The sequence below is a fragment of the Rhea americana genome, unplaced genomic scaffold, assembly GCF_003343005.1.
Source record: "Rhea americana isolate MKP2758 unplaced genomic scaffold, rheAme1 scaffold_86, whole genome shotgun sequence".
NCBI lineage: Eukaryota > Metazoa > Chordata > Aves > Rheiformes > Rheidae > Rhea > Rhea americana.
In genome coordinates, this window is record NW_028187044.1 from 685854 (window position 1) to 703251 (window position 17398).

A 17398-nucleotide genomic window follows, 5' to 3' on the forward strand; every position below is an offset into this window, starting at 1 on the left:
TCAGAAAGGGAGTCTTTTTTTGTGTGTGAAACTTCAGTTGCACTTGAAAAAGGGTCTCCAGGAACTCTCACAGTTACTCCRTTGCATGAAGCTGCGTTAATGGCACTGTCTTCTGCAGTCCCCACTACTCCCTTGCTTTCTTTCCCCATTTACTTTTGTGCCTTGGCAAGGCAGCAGCTGTCACCTACCACTTCCCTTGAAGTGCTTCCTCTGTTACCTCGGACCTTAGCTCGGCTTTTGGAAATACCTGTCTCACCGGGGTGGAATAGCAGAATAGGTCACAGAGAGACCTGACTAAGCCAGGGTGCTGCATGCGGCTCAGCTCTCCTCGCTCATGGAGTTCTGTGCAGCCTCTCCACGTCTGCTTGATCGTCGCCTTAAGCTGTGCTCAGAGCGGYGGTGTTACAGCAGTGTTTGTTCAAGGCTCAGCCCCCTTTTGGACCTRCAGTCATGAACTGTCCATCGTGACTCCTTCCTCCTCTCTGGAGTCCTTCTCTGGAGATAKTCAAGGCCCRCCTGGATGTAACCCTGTCTAACGTGCTCTAGGTGACTCTGCTGAGCAGGKAGGTTGGACTAGATGATCTCCAGAGGTCCCTGCCAACCTTMCTGATTCTGTGATTCTACRACTGCTGCAGAAAACAATAGGAATATTTTTGAAAGACATGAAGCTGAGGGGTACAGAAAGGATGGGTGCATCGAGTGAATTGGGAAGCACTTTGCCCTKACTGGCTAGTGCAGTGAGCTTAATGCTAAAATGAATCTCAGGTAGTGCTTACTTCTGGCATAGCACTTCCATCTGCAAATTTCAGATAAAAATGACTTTTACCCTAAGCAGAAGCATTATAAAGCACATCAAAAGCTGGCATGCTGTCCCTGCGCTGCCAGTGTCGCTACAGACGTGACAGCACCCAGGCATTCGGCAGAGAAATGCTTGTTTCTTGCACTACTGGTCAGAGTTCACCTGGCAGTGTTTGACACTGGTGTAATATGTCCTTCAGCGTGCCGCGCAGTGATGTGTGGCAAGCTGCTTCCTTTCAAAGGGTCGAAGAGTAATTTGGGTTGGAAGGGCCCTCGGGAGGTCCCTGGGCAACCTGCTGCTCCAAGCAGGGTCTGCTCTGAGATCAGGCCAGGTTGCCCAGGGCTTCATCCAGCTGCRTGTTGCCAAAAACAGAGACTACACAACCTCTCTGGGCAGCCTGGTCTGCTGCTTGACTGTCCTCGCGTTGACGAAGTTCTTCCTTATATGCAGGGGGGACCTGCCTTGTTTAACATACTGTCTGGTGTCTCTTGTCCTCTTGCTATGCACTGCTGGCTCTGGCTTCTCAATAACCTCCTCAGGACCAGGGAMCGTTTCTTATTTTGTTTGTTTTATTCTATTTTGAATGAGTAACTTTAACTTCATTCTGAAATTATTTTTGTTTTTATTGAAATTAATTTTTATTGCCTCTGTAGATTGGCAGAAGTTGTGTCACACTGTGTGATTTTAGSTAACCGTGCATCTTTTTGAAATGGCAAGTTTATGAGGGTTTTTCTGAYGCTTATGTATGGTTGACTCGTGAAAGAATCTGCTGAGTAATGGATTTTGAAATCTAAAAATCTATTAGTAAAAAATGTATTTGTATTTATGTACATGCTTACCTTTAAGCATACGTTCACATCCCTTCTTTGAGTTTTGAATCACAACGGTGTTTAAAACTCACCTAAATGCAGTCACACAGAGAGACTGAACTGTGTATTGTGCATTTGTGTAAGTTGGGAAGGCAGGAAGAGGAGCTGCATGAACTGGGAAACTGTCTCCTGAAGTATTTTTTGAGCTTYCTTTTAACTTGGAACACAGTTGGAGTGGATTACTGATGTCCTGCAGGATGGCAGTTGCTAAAGACTTTAATCCCCTCTTCACCCTTGTAAGCCGCGGGAATCTAGTCCAGCTGGCACTGCAGCCGTGCCGGCAGCTGGGCGCGCGCAAGCTGACGCTGGAGCGCTGCGGTCTCGGCAGCCTCCGGCTCGCCCGCGGCCCCGGCTTTCCTGGGGGCCGGCGCGCGGTTGCCTCCCGGCGCTGCTGCCGCCGGCGCTCAGCGTGAACACCTGGACGTGCTGTCCCTCCCGCTGGCGACCTGCCTCTGGAGCACCAAAGAGGGCAGAGCTGCCCGGGGTCGCCGGCCTTGCTTTCCTCGCTGCCAGCGTAGGCTGGGCGCCAGTCGCGGCGCAGCGTCCCTCGCTCCCGCCGGSCGCCGTGGCTGGGTCCGGCCTTGTCGTCTCCCTCCCCCTCCCCCGGGGCCTTCCCCCGGGAACGCCGGGCTTCTGCTGCAGTGCCGCAGGAAGGGCAAAAACGGCTTCGGGTTATTAGCGATCATCTTCTGAGGTTCCCTTGTCACTGCTAGCGCTGTAATCTTGGAAAATTTTTTACCAAAGTACACTGGTTAAAACAGCAACAGTCAAAACAGAGACAGCATTTAAGTCTGATATTGCTTGACTTAATGGCAGCTTGTGACAGTGTAACTATGAACAATAACTGTCAAATGTAACTTTGGCATTTTTTATATTAGCTCAAAATTTGAGTGAAATGTTCAATATTAGCAAATGAGCAAGATACAGAATATAAAAGGCCAAATTTCAGTGATAGGSCTGTGTTGGTAATATCAATGCAAGCTTTGACAGCAAATAAAATATCAGCTAGGAAGTGCAGGCATTATTGTATTAGATGTTAGCCATGGTCAGAGCTAAGGAATTATCCAAATACTAAGCCAGAATTAAACAGTGTTATTGCTTTATAAAGCCATAATATTTTTACATAATAAACATCTCAGAAATTGTCAGTATTGAGTGATACAGAAAATTACTTTAGAGAGCAATGATGCATCTGATCCAGTGTGCGTTGCGTTTACGGACTTTGGATTAGCCAGTCTCTCTCTCTATATGTGTGTGTGTGTACACGTACGTAGGGGCTAATACAAACTCCATATCTTAAGAAACCATAATATTCTCTAAAATAACTCATTCAGGAAGCTTGTGTCTGAATATCCTTCCTTCTGCTTTCTCCATTTACCAGTGTAAAGTCAAAGCCTTAGGGGAGCTGGAAGGCCCAGCTGAGCCCCTGTGAATGTGGACTTAGCAGAAGTAAAAGGTGGTATTACAAGAAGAATGAATGCTGAATGAAAGTTTCACTTTGGAAGATTTTTCATGCTGCTGATAGAGAAAAAACGATTGCAGGGAAGACATTTAAAAAGTGCAAGACAGTGTTTGGTTCTAAGATTTGTAATAAAAAAGAGCAAAGGGAAGGAAAGATAACAAAATCAGTGAGRGAAGATGAAGGGAAGGTGTCAAGAAGCAGCCAAAAATTAAGATACCTCTCCGCTGCTCCTATGCCCGATATCTCTTTTGTCTTCGTTCATGGTAACACAGGCAGATAGTAAGCTAGAGCTTCCTCTCTTCAGAAACTAGTAAGTGGAATACTGCCTACGATGCAGTGCTGATGGTTCACTGAGTTACAATTACATCTCTTAGATTTGGTTTCATGACTTAAATATTACTCTCAGTCAGCACTTAGTCTGCACCAAGCAATGGGAGGTGACAAAAACCGTGGTCTGTGGGCTCCCATCCCCTTCCATTTCAGGTGTAATACTGTCTCTGCGAAAAGGGACGCTGTTTCGTTGCAAATGCCAGTGGCTTCCCCATTCCTGTCTGCCGAGAGCTGTTCATTTTCTTTCTCAATTTCTGCTCTGGTGCAGGAATGCCAAAGCATATGAGGCCATGCACAATCCTTACTACCCAGGAAAAACTTAATTAGATCTTAAATTTGGGGGGGAGGGAAAGGTTTTTCGTGTGTTTGTTTCTTTTTTGGATCTCAAAGCTGCAAGTTTTCACATTAGATTAGGGCAAGAAGTCATCTCCTTTGGATATAGTTGGTTTATTCAGACTTTCATACCTTATTACCATTTCTTCAGCTAGCTGATGTGGGTGTTTTTTGTATAAATGCCCTCAAAAGTGATCTAATATAAAATGAAAATTAAATGTTTCAGGCCTTTCATCCTGTTCCTTTTCTGTCTACCAGATACCACGAAGTTTCTCTCTTCAGGGCTCCTGTTCCTTGAAGGTGCTCCCTAGGGCTTTTCCCTTTCATACATCAGCAAAAATGCAGGCAGTCGCTCAGGCAGAGACTGCTGTCAGAACCTTACAGATTAGACAGGTTTACCCTTTTTTCAGTGCCCATTGGCTAAAATACTGCTTAAGATTTTGTCCCCTAGGCAGCCAGCACTGCCCAGCGAACGTTTTTGCCCTCYATGCTGACGGGAAGCTAGCTTGGGGCAGGGAGAGGAGCAGCCTTCTCTTTCTGTTTCTCTTACATACTTAGCAAACTCAACGTAAAGCATTCATATTCAAATTGTTTCAAAAATGACAAAAAAAAGATGGTGTTTGACTTCTACTAGGACTGCTCTGTTTACTAGGTGAGGATCTTTTGCTTCAGTGACAGTAGATCTTTATTTAAGAAACTTGAAATTGCCATTATAAATGGATTTGAATCTTTCAAAAAAGAATACGCACACATGCGCAGCAGCAGCAGGTGAGACTTAGGTAATGCATTTTGCTGATAAATGAATGACATCATCAATCTTGGAAATAAAATGAAAATAGATAAAGTTCCTAATAGAATTGCCTTGGCTTAGCCATAAATTGGCAATAYATAAAAACTCCTCAAGACATTTTCTTTAAAAGGTGAAAGCTACCTCTCATCCCTTAGCTTCTTATGGAGCTACTTCAAGCCTGAGATTTAATAAATTTGTTGCACTGAAAGTGCTCAGCTAAGGCTTTGAATGGTTGTTAGCTGTGAGTGCTGGTTAGAGTTGACACGATTCTGAAGTTGCCTGCAGCTTGAAGGAAATGATTGTTTCGTAGGAAACCAAATTTTAAATTAATTTACTTTCAGAATTACTGCCTTGCTGTTTAAAAATGTTTATCAAAACACTGCATCGTAACAGTGGCACTTTCCATGGGTGCTGAGAATACGGATACGTTCATTCCAATTRTAAGTGTATTTATGATATTCGTATATGAAATTCACTCATCTCTTTTCCTTTTTGCAGACAGAATGAGACAAAAAAAAGTGGAGGGCTCGGGTTTAGGCATTTGCATCACTTTTTCATGATGAGTCTTTAACATTATACTTAATTCATTGCTTCATATTTAATATTCTGTACAAAACTAGTGCTAACGCAGCCTTAAAACTGTAGAATCAAATACTCAAAAATAGGTCATTCAGACAAGTTGAACACTTATCCTTTCCTCTTCTGCCTTTTCCTTAAACAGAAAATTATCTCACTAGTATAAAAATATCAATAGTCAAACAATGTATAGTATCATGAAATTATCATATAATTATAATAGACAAAACTTAGTTCTCTTTACTTTCATTAAGGTCATTGTACTGCAGACTTTCCATGAGGACAAGAAAATGTATTTTTTTTAATCCTCATTACAGTCAGAGTTGTACAACTCTTCCCAAGAGAGAATCACTACTGAAACACTTAAATGCTGTATGAACTTTTGCCAATAGAAGTTAGCTTGGTCTGATTCTAGTCCAAGAAGTGAATCTGCTCTATTAACCTTGACTTTGTCCTTTTGTAGGTAATACTGGATACAATCTTCTGTTTCTAATTTGTGAACCTAAGTGTTTGGAACTCTTTTAAAAAGGAAATTCCATCCAGTCAAAATAAAGACAAAAGCTGAAGGAAGAAAATTCAATGACTAATAAAGATACCTGACAATTAGAATAAAACATGATACTTAACATGAAGTAGTGCATATGCCCTTAAAGGGTTTGGGAGAAAGTTTGTTTCCACGGGTCACTGGAAGCACTATTCTGTAATGTTAGTAGGTGTGTCAGATAAGCTGCAAAAAAAATGAGTAATCAAATCATGAGAAGTTTGCTACAGGAATGAAGGTAAGAAAGAGTCAGTAGTATAAATAAAAAGGGATCGAAGTGCAGTGGTGCACATGGTGAATTAGGTAGGATTTGCCTGTTGGGACTCAACCTTTCATGAAGCTTGATGTCCCGTGTGAGTTTGTCCTGTCTCTGTGTTTTGGGAAGTTGATTCATTCCATAATTTTCATTAAATAAAACAGTCTGTATCTAAATGTTTTTTCTTTCAGGCCGATATTCTGCGGTTATATTTTTGTTAGTAAAGGTTATGTCTCTTGTGCAATTTGAATTCTTGGTGGAATTTGTTCTGTAGTCTCCCCTCATTAGCTGGATTATCCAGGGATATCCACATCAGTTCATATTCTGGTTTTTTAGCTGATAAGTTTTCTTGGCTTCTCATTAACTGAGAGGTCCTCTGCTTAGAATATTTATTTTGTTGGACTGTAATTAAGGTGATTTTTTTCACAAGGAATGTATGTGAATAACAAGAGACTCTTTATATTACCTTGGAAAGTTTCTTCCAGAGTGTAAACACACGTATGCACAGATTGATGCACATCTTCAAACATGGAGAAGGGTTTTCAGTTCTTTCTTACACTTTGAATGGCAAGCTCTGTTCTGTGAGCAGAGAGGTGCTCTGCGGGATGCAGCTGCAGCGCTCTGCCTTATCCCCGAGGGATTTGTTTGCTTGTAAGGGCCTCCTCAGCTCCCCTCAGCTGGGGCGGATCTCAGCGGTGCCGTACGCGCTTAGAGCAATGCACAGGCAGGGGGATGGTTAAATCAAGGTAACAAATGGGAAGACCTTCAGAGTTTGCAGATGCAGATTAAATTTCTCTCAATAAGAATGGGTTTTTAAGAAGCCAGTGCGGAGGATTAGAGAATGGAAAAATACTTAACTGATGGTACTTTAAGATGCTGAAGGCAAAAACAGTGGAGTCCAATACATAAACAAAGATTTAAAGGAGGTAAAAGATGAACAGAAGTGTCCAAAAATAGGGTAACATTAATCAATAAGCAGTTCTCTAAATATGCACTGTATAAAGTAAACAAAAGGAAAAGAAAGCATTGATCAGCATGTGTTGAAAGCTAGTGAGAGGGATTAAGTTCGCTATACAAAAGACTTAAATCTTCACATAGTTGTTTGAGCAAGATAATATTGTCCAGTCTCTGAAATGCTTTTATCTTGGTAAGATATATTTTAAAGCATCTTTAACAAGGCAGTGATTGCTATTCAGGACAAAGTACCACAGCTGCACAAAACCCACCGGTTTTCAAAAAATAACAGAAGAAAAAAGGAAAGTCCTTAATGAAGGCTTAAAGGAAAACAGAATTAARCCTTTTTTGCACAGCTGACTTAGATCAGTTTCTTTTAATCCAATCATATACATTTTTTTAATTTTATAAAATACCTGAGTAAAGCTATAGTTCATAGGTGTGCAAGATCTTAGGCAGTAGAAACTGAGATTAGCATTCAGGCAGAATACATTAACAGTTGTTGAACTCCACAGCTCTTTAACTACAGCAGCGTGATCCATCTCAAACTAAGAATATAGATGTTGTTTGCTTAAACCGTTATGTGCAGTATCGGAAATGGAAGATTCATACCTCTGGATTTACAAAAACTAGTCTAAAAAAAATTTAGTACAGCAGCAAAGAGAATTTACCTCACAGGTCTGGATTTTCTACAGGCCAATGAAAAATGGGCTTGAAAGTCTAATGGAATCAGGTTTACTGCAGTATTATCAGGATTTTCTATTGACCTACACATTTTCAGTTATATTTTAGATAAGTAAAAAGTRTAAGTTACTCTATTTGTTTTGCTTAAAGACATTTGAAAAAGTATTTTTAGACTCTCAGATGAGGAAAAAAGTCAACAGGAGTTGAGGACATTTTTATTTTGGAAGTGGGTTCTGAAGCACTGTATTGTAACRTATTGAAATAGGTTACGATTAACAGAAAAGACACTGCGACTTCTCCTAGAGACAGATAACTGTTTAAGCTTCCAAATTTCTGTAYGTCTACTCTTGGAAAAAAATAATAATTAGTACCTATTGGGACACTGTGTGGTTTGCAGTCGTTGTAATAAAACCAGCGTGGTCTGCTGATGTTTTAGTTAGGTGTTGACCTTTCAGTACGTGCCTAGATTCACCTTGATGCTGTCTTGCAAACTTTTCTTTATTGTGAATCTAAGACTCTGATTGGTGTCACTTACCTACTTGACTCATGGGGCTGGTATTCATATTGATGGTGGTCTGCACTGAAGATCTCTAACCTAGAAAAGAAACCATGCTTTGATAATCATACTTGTTTACATTTTCTCCCTAAAATAATAAAAGATCATTTTTTATGTTGTATGTCTGGAGATACTGACCTCAAGAAAAACAAATCAATTTGGCACTTTGGACTAGAAAAGTAGTTGAAATAATCCAAATAAAATCTAACATTTAAAGAACTGTTGATAAATTCACACATTTAGAGTGTGARACTCCAGTTGCCTTATCAGCTTCTGCTTGCTGTCATGAATGKTTTTTTTTGTTTTGTTAACTTTTTTTCTTTTTATTTTCATTCTGTTCCTGTTTTCAGATTAATTGGAAGATGATGAGGTTTATCAAGGAAATTACTTTAAAAAAATAGAAACTCCCATGAAAGCAATGTCTGGTGCAAATTACCATAGCAGTCCTTGGATTCCATCCAACTCAATTGAATTAATTTTTTCACTGTGCTGTGTTGTACATAAGCTTTGAGTACAGGGAATGACGTGGGAGCATGAGATTGTAATCACTGTTCAATCAAATCAAAACTTATATTTTTCTGGTAGCTAAAAAAGAATTATGTTGAGTCATGTGGGACTGTGTGAGAGCTCTGATGGATCTTGCCTGATTCCAGAGAAACCCCATGGTTATGGAGCTCTTTATCCTATTGACAGTAGCAGTATGGTTTTCTAAACAGCTGAAAAATAGCATGTAGAAAAAGATAATATTAAAATTTCCAGATATTTTTGATTATGTGTCTTTCAGTGTCTTTGAGAACTATTTTCTAAAACTTTCCTAAGAGTCAATACGAACCTTATCTAGACGGGGGGTTCAGGGAAGCGTCCATTCTGTTGAGGATCATGCCAGTCCAGATCTCGCAAAATCTTTCATGTTTGCCCATTATTGAAACCATGACACACTGAAATCCGCTTTTCACAAGTATTGTTTTCTGATGCTTTCATAATTCTCAATTTTGCTGTTCACAGAGAGCGAAGAAGTGTACCAGCGCCAGGTGCTGTCTGTTTCCTGTATCGTCTTTGGCATAGTCGTAGTGGGCATGCTTTGTGCAGCGTTCTACTTCAAAACAAAGTAAGAGCCTTCCTCTGCTGTATTTGTTACTTAGTTTCTGTCCTTTCTATGGCTTCCCAGTTCTTCAGTTTCTCGCCTCCTTTTGAAGCTGTCCTTACCTGTGGACAGGCTGGAACAGTTCTGCATGGCTGGATTATCTAAGTCAAACAAACAAACAGAAGTAAACAAGAGTAATACATATTCCTATTTTCTGATATCAGGAAAGAAGTGCCTTTTAGTACCAGTGTGATAATCACTTTCTTCTTTCAAAAATAAAAGGTTAATCATCCYGTCATCTTTTTGCATTTTGTTGTACATCCCTTAATGTCCCCTTTATTTCTGTGCTCTGAGTACAAAGGTGAGTTAGAAACAAATGTGAGGCAAGAGGTTTACTGCAGATCATGGTAATTTGTAGGTAATTGTTTGTAAACTGCTAATGTAGTTACCTAACGAATATCTCTAATATGCAAGTACCTTAAACTATCCAGGTATGGTGGAATCATCTGTACTAAAATATTTTCAAGTGAAATATTCTACTCTGTTTTTCTTTCTCTTCGTAACTGATCATTATCTTTTAATATTTATTGTTTTGTATGTAATTTGAGTTGCAAAAACTTCATAGCTATTACATGACATGCATGTCAATGCCATTGTATTTATATATATGTTCTGTATRTGTGTCATTTCCCTATTCCATTCCAGCTGGAGCTAATGAGAGAATAAACATCAATATAAATGGCACTTGCATTAGGTTAGTCATGGTGGCTGAATATTAAAAATGTGGAGGTTTGCCATATTTAAAAGTTTGGATGCTTATCTGAATCCCTTAATACGTACGTATRGAATTACTTACACGGGTAGGCAATTTGATGAGAAATGCTTATTTTCTTTAATGTGGCATTTCTATCACAAAAAGGAGAAAAAACATGGTAACATTSCAAGACCTTTTTTTAAAAAAAACCTCAGGGGTAGTTTGTGCAAGTTTTCTGTGAAGGTTGATGTTGATTCACGTTTAATCTAAACTCTTGTACCTGTTTGAATGTCCTGCACCTAGAACCTGACAGCAGCCTAAGCTGGGATGATACTGTGGTAGGACAGCTTCTCTCTGCAAACTACTTGGTTGTAGTGMAAATTGTGAGCAGAGGCAGCCACTTTGCCGCTGACAGGAAATGTTTACATCTCTACATGTTTATTTCTGCAGAAAAAAGAGAGAGAGAAAGGTGTTCCTCTCCTTCCAGGAAAGAGCTGTGATTTTAACTGATGAGAAGAGATTCAGAAAAGGCAGAGTGGGATSAGCTGGAATAACATACAGCCAACAACTGAGCATACTTTGAATAAAATGAGCCTCCCTCCAATAATTTCCGTAGCTATGTCCCTCTTGGCTTTGCAATGTTGTAAAGGAAAGGTGGAGAGCTGGGTTGGAACAGCTTTCCAAATACCACAGCTTTGACAAGGTGKAGGGGAGAGCGATGTGTAAAAATAACAAGTAGAAATAATGCTTCATAGATGCACTCACAGGACAATAGTGCTTCATAGTTTGCTTGGATTTCTGTTTGCTTGCTTTTGAAACCTGCAGTATAAATATTATGAYAGTTGAGTTAACTATCCCTGTCTAAGAGGGAAGAGCTGAAGTGGGCTTGGGCCAGGTTCTGGGAACTAAAGTTTGAAGAGTATTGAGAAATACCTCCAGGTCATTTGAGAGGTCCTTACATATCAGATGAAACATCATAATTTTCAGATACCAGTTTTTAACTCCCTGGTTGTTGCTCCATTTGGCTCCAGTACTAACAAACTGTCTGAAAAGTAGAGCTTTCATCTAGCTGCACACTTCCTGCATGGAAAGACACAACCCATCTTTTGGCTTTCTAGATACCAAAGTCCCTGAAGATTGTGACCACCAATAGGCAGGTAATGTAGCAGGGTTTGCTGCAGTCTGGGGCAGGAGATGGGAGCAATTGTGCATAGGCAGAAGTAGTTGGAGATGACAAAAGATAAATGAAATGGAAGCAACACTGCAACTATTATGGCCTTTGAAGAGAATTTCTTTGTTGGTAAGATTTTCCCATTTTCCCTGTTTATTAGCACCATTCCCTCAAAATCTTCTGAATCCAGGAAGATTCACTGTAACCATATGTCCATCTGTGCATCCATGCTGCTTCTCTGCTGGTACCTTGCAAACACCAGCAAGTGACTGGTTATTCCATAGTTCGGTTAGAGCTGTAGGTTCAGGTTCGCCACAGTTATTTGTAACCCCAGGACTCTCTCCTCTGAAAGGGCAATTCCTGGTCATGGGAGACTAAGGGAAATATTTTGCTTGTCTCTCTTGAGCTGCACACCCCTGTAAAGCTTATGGCCTGCATAAGAGTGTCTAAACTGGGCATGTACAAAGTCCATCTAAACGAGCATCCTGATCGTGACATTGGCCAAGGRCTTTAAACTGTGAGAAGCAACAAATCTAAAGTGTCTCAAGTCTCAGCATACACTAGCTTTTAGTCAACAGATTTTCAGGAACTTCCTCAGGCAGATTATCTTGATCATGTTTAAGAGTTATCAAAGCAGTCCCATTGCATGGGGGATATAGGTTTAACTTAACATATTAAAAAAATATATATATTACTAACAGAGAAATTCTGAATAGTATACCTTTCGGAAAAAAGTTTTCATGAAGAATCTGACCCTGACTTTTCTAAAAGCCTGATGACTGTATAATACCTGATGCTAGAAATATCTATTTCTTTATGCACTGTTACATGAAAAATCATTCTTTAAAATACATTTTATCTGAGGAAGTTCACGATTTCAGTTAAAMACTCTGCACTTCCAATTATTCTTTTTAGCATAATCAAGAAAGTACTTTAAGTGTTAATGAGAGAGAGTAAAGCAAAAAGAATATAGGTTGCTCTCTATGGCTTAGACTTTTATAGATACCACCGACTTGAATTTATTTCTTGCAGAAATAACAACTACTTTATTGTAGAACATCTGTAAAATAGAATACATAGGGCCCATTTGTTTTGGAAAAAAAACTTCAAAATATATTAGTGAATAAGTTTGAATTAATATTTCCTAGTTTTTTAGTTGTGCATCCTATAGTTCATAAAAGTTAATGTACATAAACCTAATATTAGTATTAGGTTGCATGAGCATGAAAAGGAAACAATTAGTAGATTTTTTTTTGGTTATTCTCAGTAAATTAACTTTTAGAATCTCAGTTGTGATGTAAAAAAATCACAACAGTGAAGCTGAATATTCCAGTTTACTTAGATGTGTTTAAAGATGTAGAAATCATTCTAGATCTGTATTTCCCAAATAAATCCAAATTACAGGTCTAGAAATACCTAATTTGTTATTTTCCTGATTAGATTCTAAGAATTCTTACCTACAAGAGAGATTCCCCAAGTCTGATGCTATGATGTTCTGATCATAATATTATGCTGTCATTGCTTAGACTTTTTATGAAGTCTCTACTCAAAAATGTCCCGTTCCGCCCCCCCCCCCCAAAAAAAAAAAAAAATACTGGATCTTCTATAAAAATTTTGGAGACCAACATGCAAGTGGATGGCTTTCAAGTAGGACATACAGATATGCATAGTTACATCACCTGTGTGTGTAATTTAGCTGGTCAGAAAATGTTTATTCATAAAAATAATGGAATCATTTCCATAAATTTCCTCTAGGATAATTTTTAAAGCTAAACAGTTCACTTTGAGATTTTCCAAATAAATTATTCAGTTTCATTAGTTTCAGAAGTTAATTGAATGTATAACAAAAAATACTAAGTCAAAAAGCWGTATTTCAAAATTATTTATTTCACTTTACACAATAATCTTTCAGATTTTGTATTTTTTCATATTATTTTGATATTAACCTGTCATACTGTTTTTGACTAAGGAAGAATTTTTAAAGTTTAAAAGATTTTCCTGCATGAGAGAGGATTTCCTCACCCATTCATATTCATAAATCTTTCTAATTATGAGCCTCTAGTTATATTGAAAACATACCAGTTGTGCTTCTAACATACTTACAGTGTTAATTCTTTTTCATTTGCCATGCTCTTTCAAAATAGGATCTAAATATAAAGCATGAAGTGATACTTACAGAGTCTCCAGAACTGCATATGGTTTATGGCCTGTATTCAGGAAGAACGCTGTAAGAAATACCTACTTTTAAGCAGATGCTGAAGGTTCGCTGTATTTAAGCAAATATTTATGAGAAGATCACATTTGACTGCAGTGCTTAATCAGAACTAAGGGACTTAGATAAATATACTGGAAATCACATATATTTATTTTAATACATTAAAAGTCTCTATTAGCAGTAAAATATTTTAACAGTAATACTTAACACTGCTTCCCTTCATTTTGGGGGAACTTGTCCTTCCTCTTAGTTTCTACCTATAATCACTTAAGCAAGTAATTTCCTCTGGTCTCTTAAACTTCCTGCATTAGAATCACTAGAGTCACCACACTTTTTCAAAATGTTGGTGAAGGTTTTCTTCAAAATTTCGAATTTCAGTATAGAAAGGGGTGATTGTCTTTCGTTTTTCCTTTATTTCTTTCCAACACCTGGAAACTTTTCAATTCAGTGAAAACTCTTACTTCCTTCTGAAATTTGGCTTAGCACCAATTGCTGTCCGAAAGCTGCTGGTGGCATCACGAAGAGTCGTTGTTGCTAGTGAGTCCTTGACCCTTCTTGGTAGTTTTGAGGGCATCTGTTGGATGTGTATCTTCTAGGGAGAAAAAGGAAGAAGGAAAGAAAGGAATTAAAGCAGTATTGTGGACTTATTTTCTCACGATCATTTAAAACTAATAGAATTTCAGACAGTGTAGCTTATCAAAAGAAAGGAGACTGAAGAAAGATCTGAAATATATTTTGCTAACAGTTTTTGCCCAATTGACTTATATGTGTTTGCAAAAGGTAAAAGAAATATTTGAAATAAAGTATGCTGCCTCGTATCCTCATTGATGTACAGAGCTTTAAAGCTCAGTCTGCCAATATAGCATGGCAGAAAAAGAACAACATTGAAAGTGTAATTCTCTCTTGAATATTGCAAGTGACTCACACAGTGGCTTTCTTAGCTTTGATGYGGCAGATCATAGCGTAATTTACCAAAACATAGTTTCAGATACAGTGTTGATGCTTAGGCTTTTTCAAAGTTCAAGCATATAAGCAGAAAGCAGGTCAATTAAAGATACTAAGTTATGGGTCAAGTCTAATGAGCTACAAGTAAAATCAAAGATTTTTTGGCAGATTTTATAACCAAGAGGGGCTAATGCTTGCTGTGTCTGCCAAACTGCTGTTCCAAATCGGAGCAAAATACTTTTTTTWAACATCCATGGCCACTTCCAAGCTATTATTAAATATGTTACAGATGATCTCTTTACATACAAAAATCTGTGCCGTAACAACTAGCATTCTATTCTACTAATTTGAGAATAGAAGCTATTTTAAACAGAAGAGCTCTTTTCTTTCCATTCTTAAGCCATGCCATAAAATGACCACAGCATTGAAATATTAGACAGTAGCAAGTTAGCTCAGCTGGTTAATCCAAAATGGTGAAGTTTTGAATATAGGAAAGCASGGCTATAAAAATATCACAGCTATAGTAAAAGATCAGACTAGCTCTTTCTTACAGGAATTTTATTTCTCTCTCCAGGAAAGAAACAAAGCAAATTCATGAACAGCTGAAAGAAACACAAAATAGGAAAACCTACAGCCTAAATGCTTCCAGCATGATGGCAAAGTCAGAGTGTATGGCACAAAGCCGAGTCCAGCTGCAACATGTAAGTAATCTTGCCAGCCGCAACACTTAATAGCCTGGCTGAGTTCCTGCTGCTGATGGCGGCAGATCACCATGTTGTTATTACCATCTGAGCAATGGGAACAAAATTACCCACCTCTTTCATAAAATGTTTTCTATCAGCCCTGCTGATAGAAAACACCAAGCAGATTTTGTTTTGTTTTGTTTTTTTTTTTTCTAAAGTTATTTCAAGTGGTCCTGGTACATTCATATAATGTAGGAAACCTTGTCATGCCCCCTAGCCTTGCATTCAGCACTGGACATGACTGCTGTAGTTTTCCACAATACCTTAACACATGTCTATGGTTTAGAGATGACGTGGGAAGCTTCAATCTTGAAGGATTTTGAACCTTCCAGTATAAAGTATTAATGGAYCTACATGAAAACTTGCAGAGATTTTTCACTGTTAATTCAGAGTAAATTCAAAATTTAGAACTAAACTTACACTATTATCCAGGGGAAGATAGTCTCATTTTCCTGTGCCTTGAGTTAAACAAAGGGATTTTTGATACTGAAGGAGGTCAGTTTATTCAAACTGAACTTGAAATTTACTTGATCATGTTCTGAATATAAGTGTCATCCCCCAAATATGAAGAAGAGCTGTCAAACATTGCTTATAGTCACTAAAAGTCATCTTTTCTAGGAGCATCATTGTGGTCATGATATGTTTTATGATGTAGAAAAAGTATATTATTTCAAGAGGGAAAACGGCTGCAATAAATTAACATAACCAGAGTTTGGGGGATCTTCTGCAATTCTTTGTTTTGCTTTCAGTTTGTTCAGTCATACATCACTTCTTGCCCCTACAAAAAGTTGCTGTGCAGTGGTGTTGGGTTATAATGGTGACAATTTCTTTTCCCCAGCACAACAAAAGGTAAAGTGGAATCTCTAAAGAGATTTTGTGATGCTTTCTTTCTAACATATAAACTAGATTGTAATTATTGCTAAGTGTATATGCTCTTTTTTTGCCCATTATAATTCAATGCAGTATTTTTATACCCATCATAATAAGGAAATATTTGATGTCTTCTGAGCTGCTGACAAACACGTCAACAGGCTTTACTGAAGTTCTGCCCTTTTGCCATAGCAGTGCTTTCCTACTGTGGTARCCACAATGGCACGAGTGGCAGCTTGTAGATTCCACATACTACAGACTGCAAAACATTATTGTTGTTTATTATTTTAAGCCAAATTTGCTCTTCAGTTTTTAATGCTGTTCAGAGGGTGATTATCAATGCTGCTAATTAACACACGGTTTGCTTTTTCTCGTGGCTGCTAGCAGGGAGCTGTTTTATCCTTGCTATTAATGTGTTTTCCCTTTGGGAGCAAAGGCACTAAGGAAGAAAAACAGAATGACCTTTTGCAGGATGCAGCGTAACAGTGCAGGATAGTAATGGTTTCTATTGTTAGAAGGATTTTAGTGCAGGAATGCATGTAGGCAGTTCATTAAATATTCACAAACCTTGACATTTGGGGAGGGAGAGGAGGTGAGGCAGCAGAGAACAACTTTAAAATGGTATTTTGTAGGAACGAGTGACTGACTGGCTCCCCATCGGCGAGACRAGTGATCTCCCTTGTGTGCATCCGCTGGGTCAGAAAGGGAGCAGGGTCGAGCGAGAGGAGTGGAGCTTTCCGTGGCGCTCGCTCGCGTGGCCGGGCTGCCCTCACTGTGCCAGCTGCTGCCAGGCGGTGGTCGCTGTGGAGTTCCCCTCTGCAGCTCCCACCTCGGGCATTCTGGGAGAAATCTTAGTTCATTTCCTGGAGCCAATACAAAAACTTGTGTCATATTTTGGGCAGATAGTTTAGCCCTCAAGGCTGTGTTGTTRCTGTCTGGAGGCTTCTCCAAAGCGCTCATGGTTTATGTAATCCTGGAGATGTTTTCTTTTCCCACTCCGTATGCTCCTTTGACACGGGAAATCTGTCTGCCTTGTATCTCACACTTCTTTCTTTTCCTAACAGATTCTCCCATATTTTTCTCCTTCTTATTCCAAATGATGTGATGATGTCTTCAGTTTTTTTGCCCTGCATTTTATTGTTCTCTCTATTAGGATAGACCTGAGAATAGTTGCATAAGTTTGCTTACCCTTGTTATAATCAGATAACTATTCTATTAACGGCTATTCTGAAAGAACCATGATATTTTCATTCAGAGGTTGCTACATTTAGTGATGGGTGTACAGACTTTTCCAAACCATATGTTACTCTAGAAATAGGTTTCCCTTCCTTCAAGGTATAGCTGATAGTGTTTCAAGTTGCTTATGACTTTAAAGAGCTTGATCARTTGCAGTGAACTTCTATTTCTCCTAATCATTCACTTTTCCCCTGCTTTTTATTGACTGGACTTTAGAAAAATAGTTATCT

At 38.8% G+C, this 17398-nt stretch overlaps 1 protein-coding gene across 1 annotated transcript in view; it reads left to right on the forward strand.

Moving 5' to 3' along the window:
• Positions 1 to 17398, forward strand: part of NRG3 (neuregulin 3) — a gene marked incomplete at its 5' end in the record, with an annotated part of 396892 nt that overhangs the window by 356208 nt on the left and 23286 nt on the right. Inside the window, 2 exons of the mRNA XM_085323677.1 lie at positions 9156 to 9258; positions 14894 to 15020. Coding sequence (XP_085179803.1) covers positions 9156 to 9258; positions 14894 to 15020 — 230 coding nt within the window. The remainder of the gene's footprint in view (positions 1 to 9155; positions 9259 to 14893; positions 15021 to 17398) is intronic.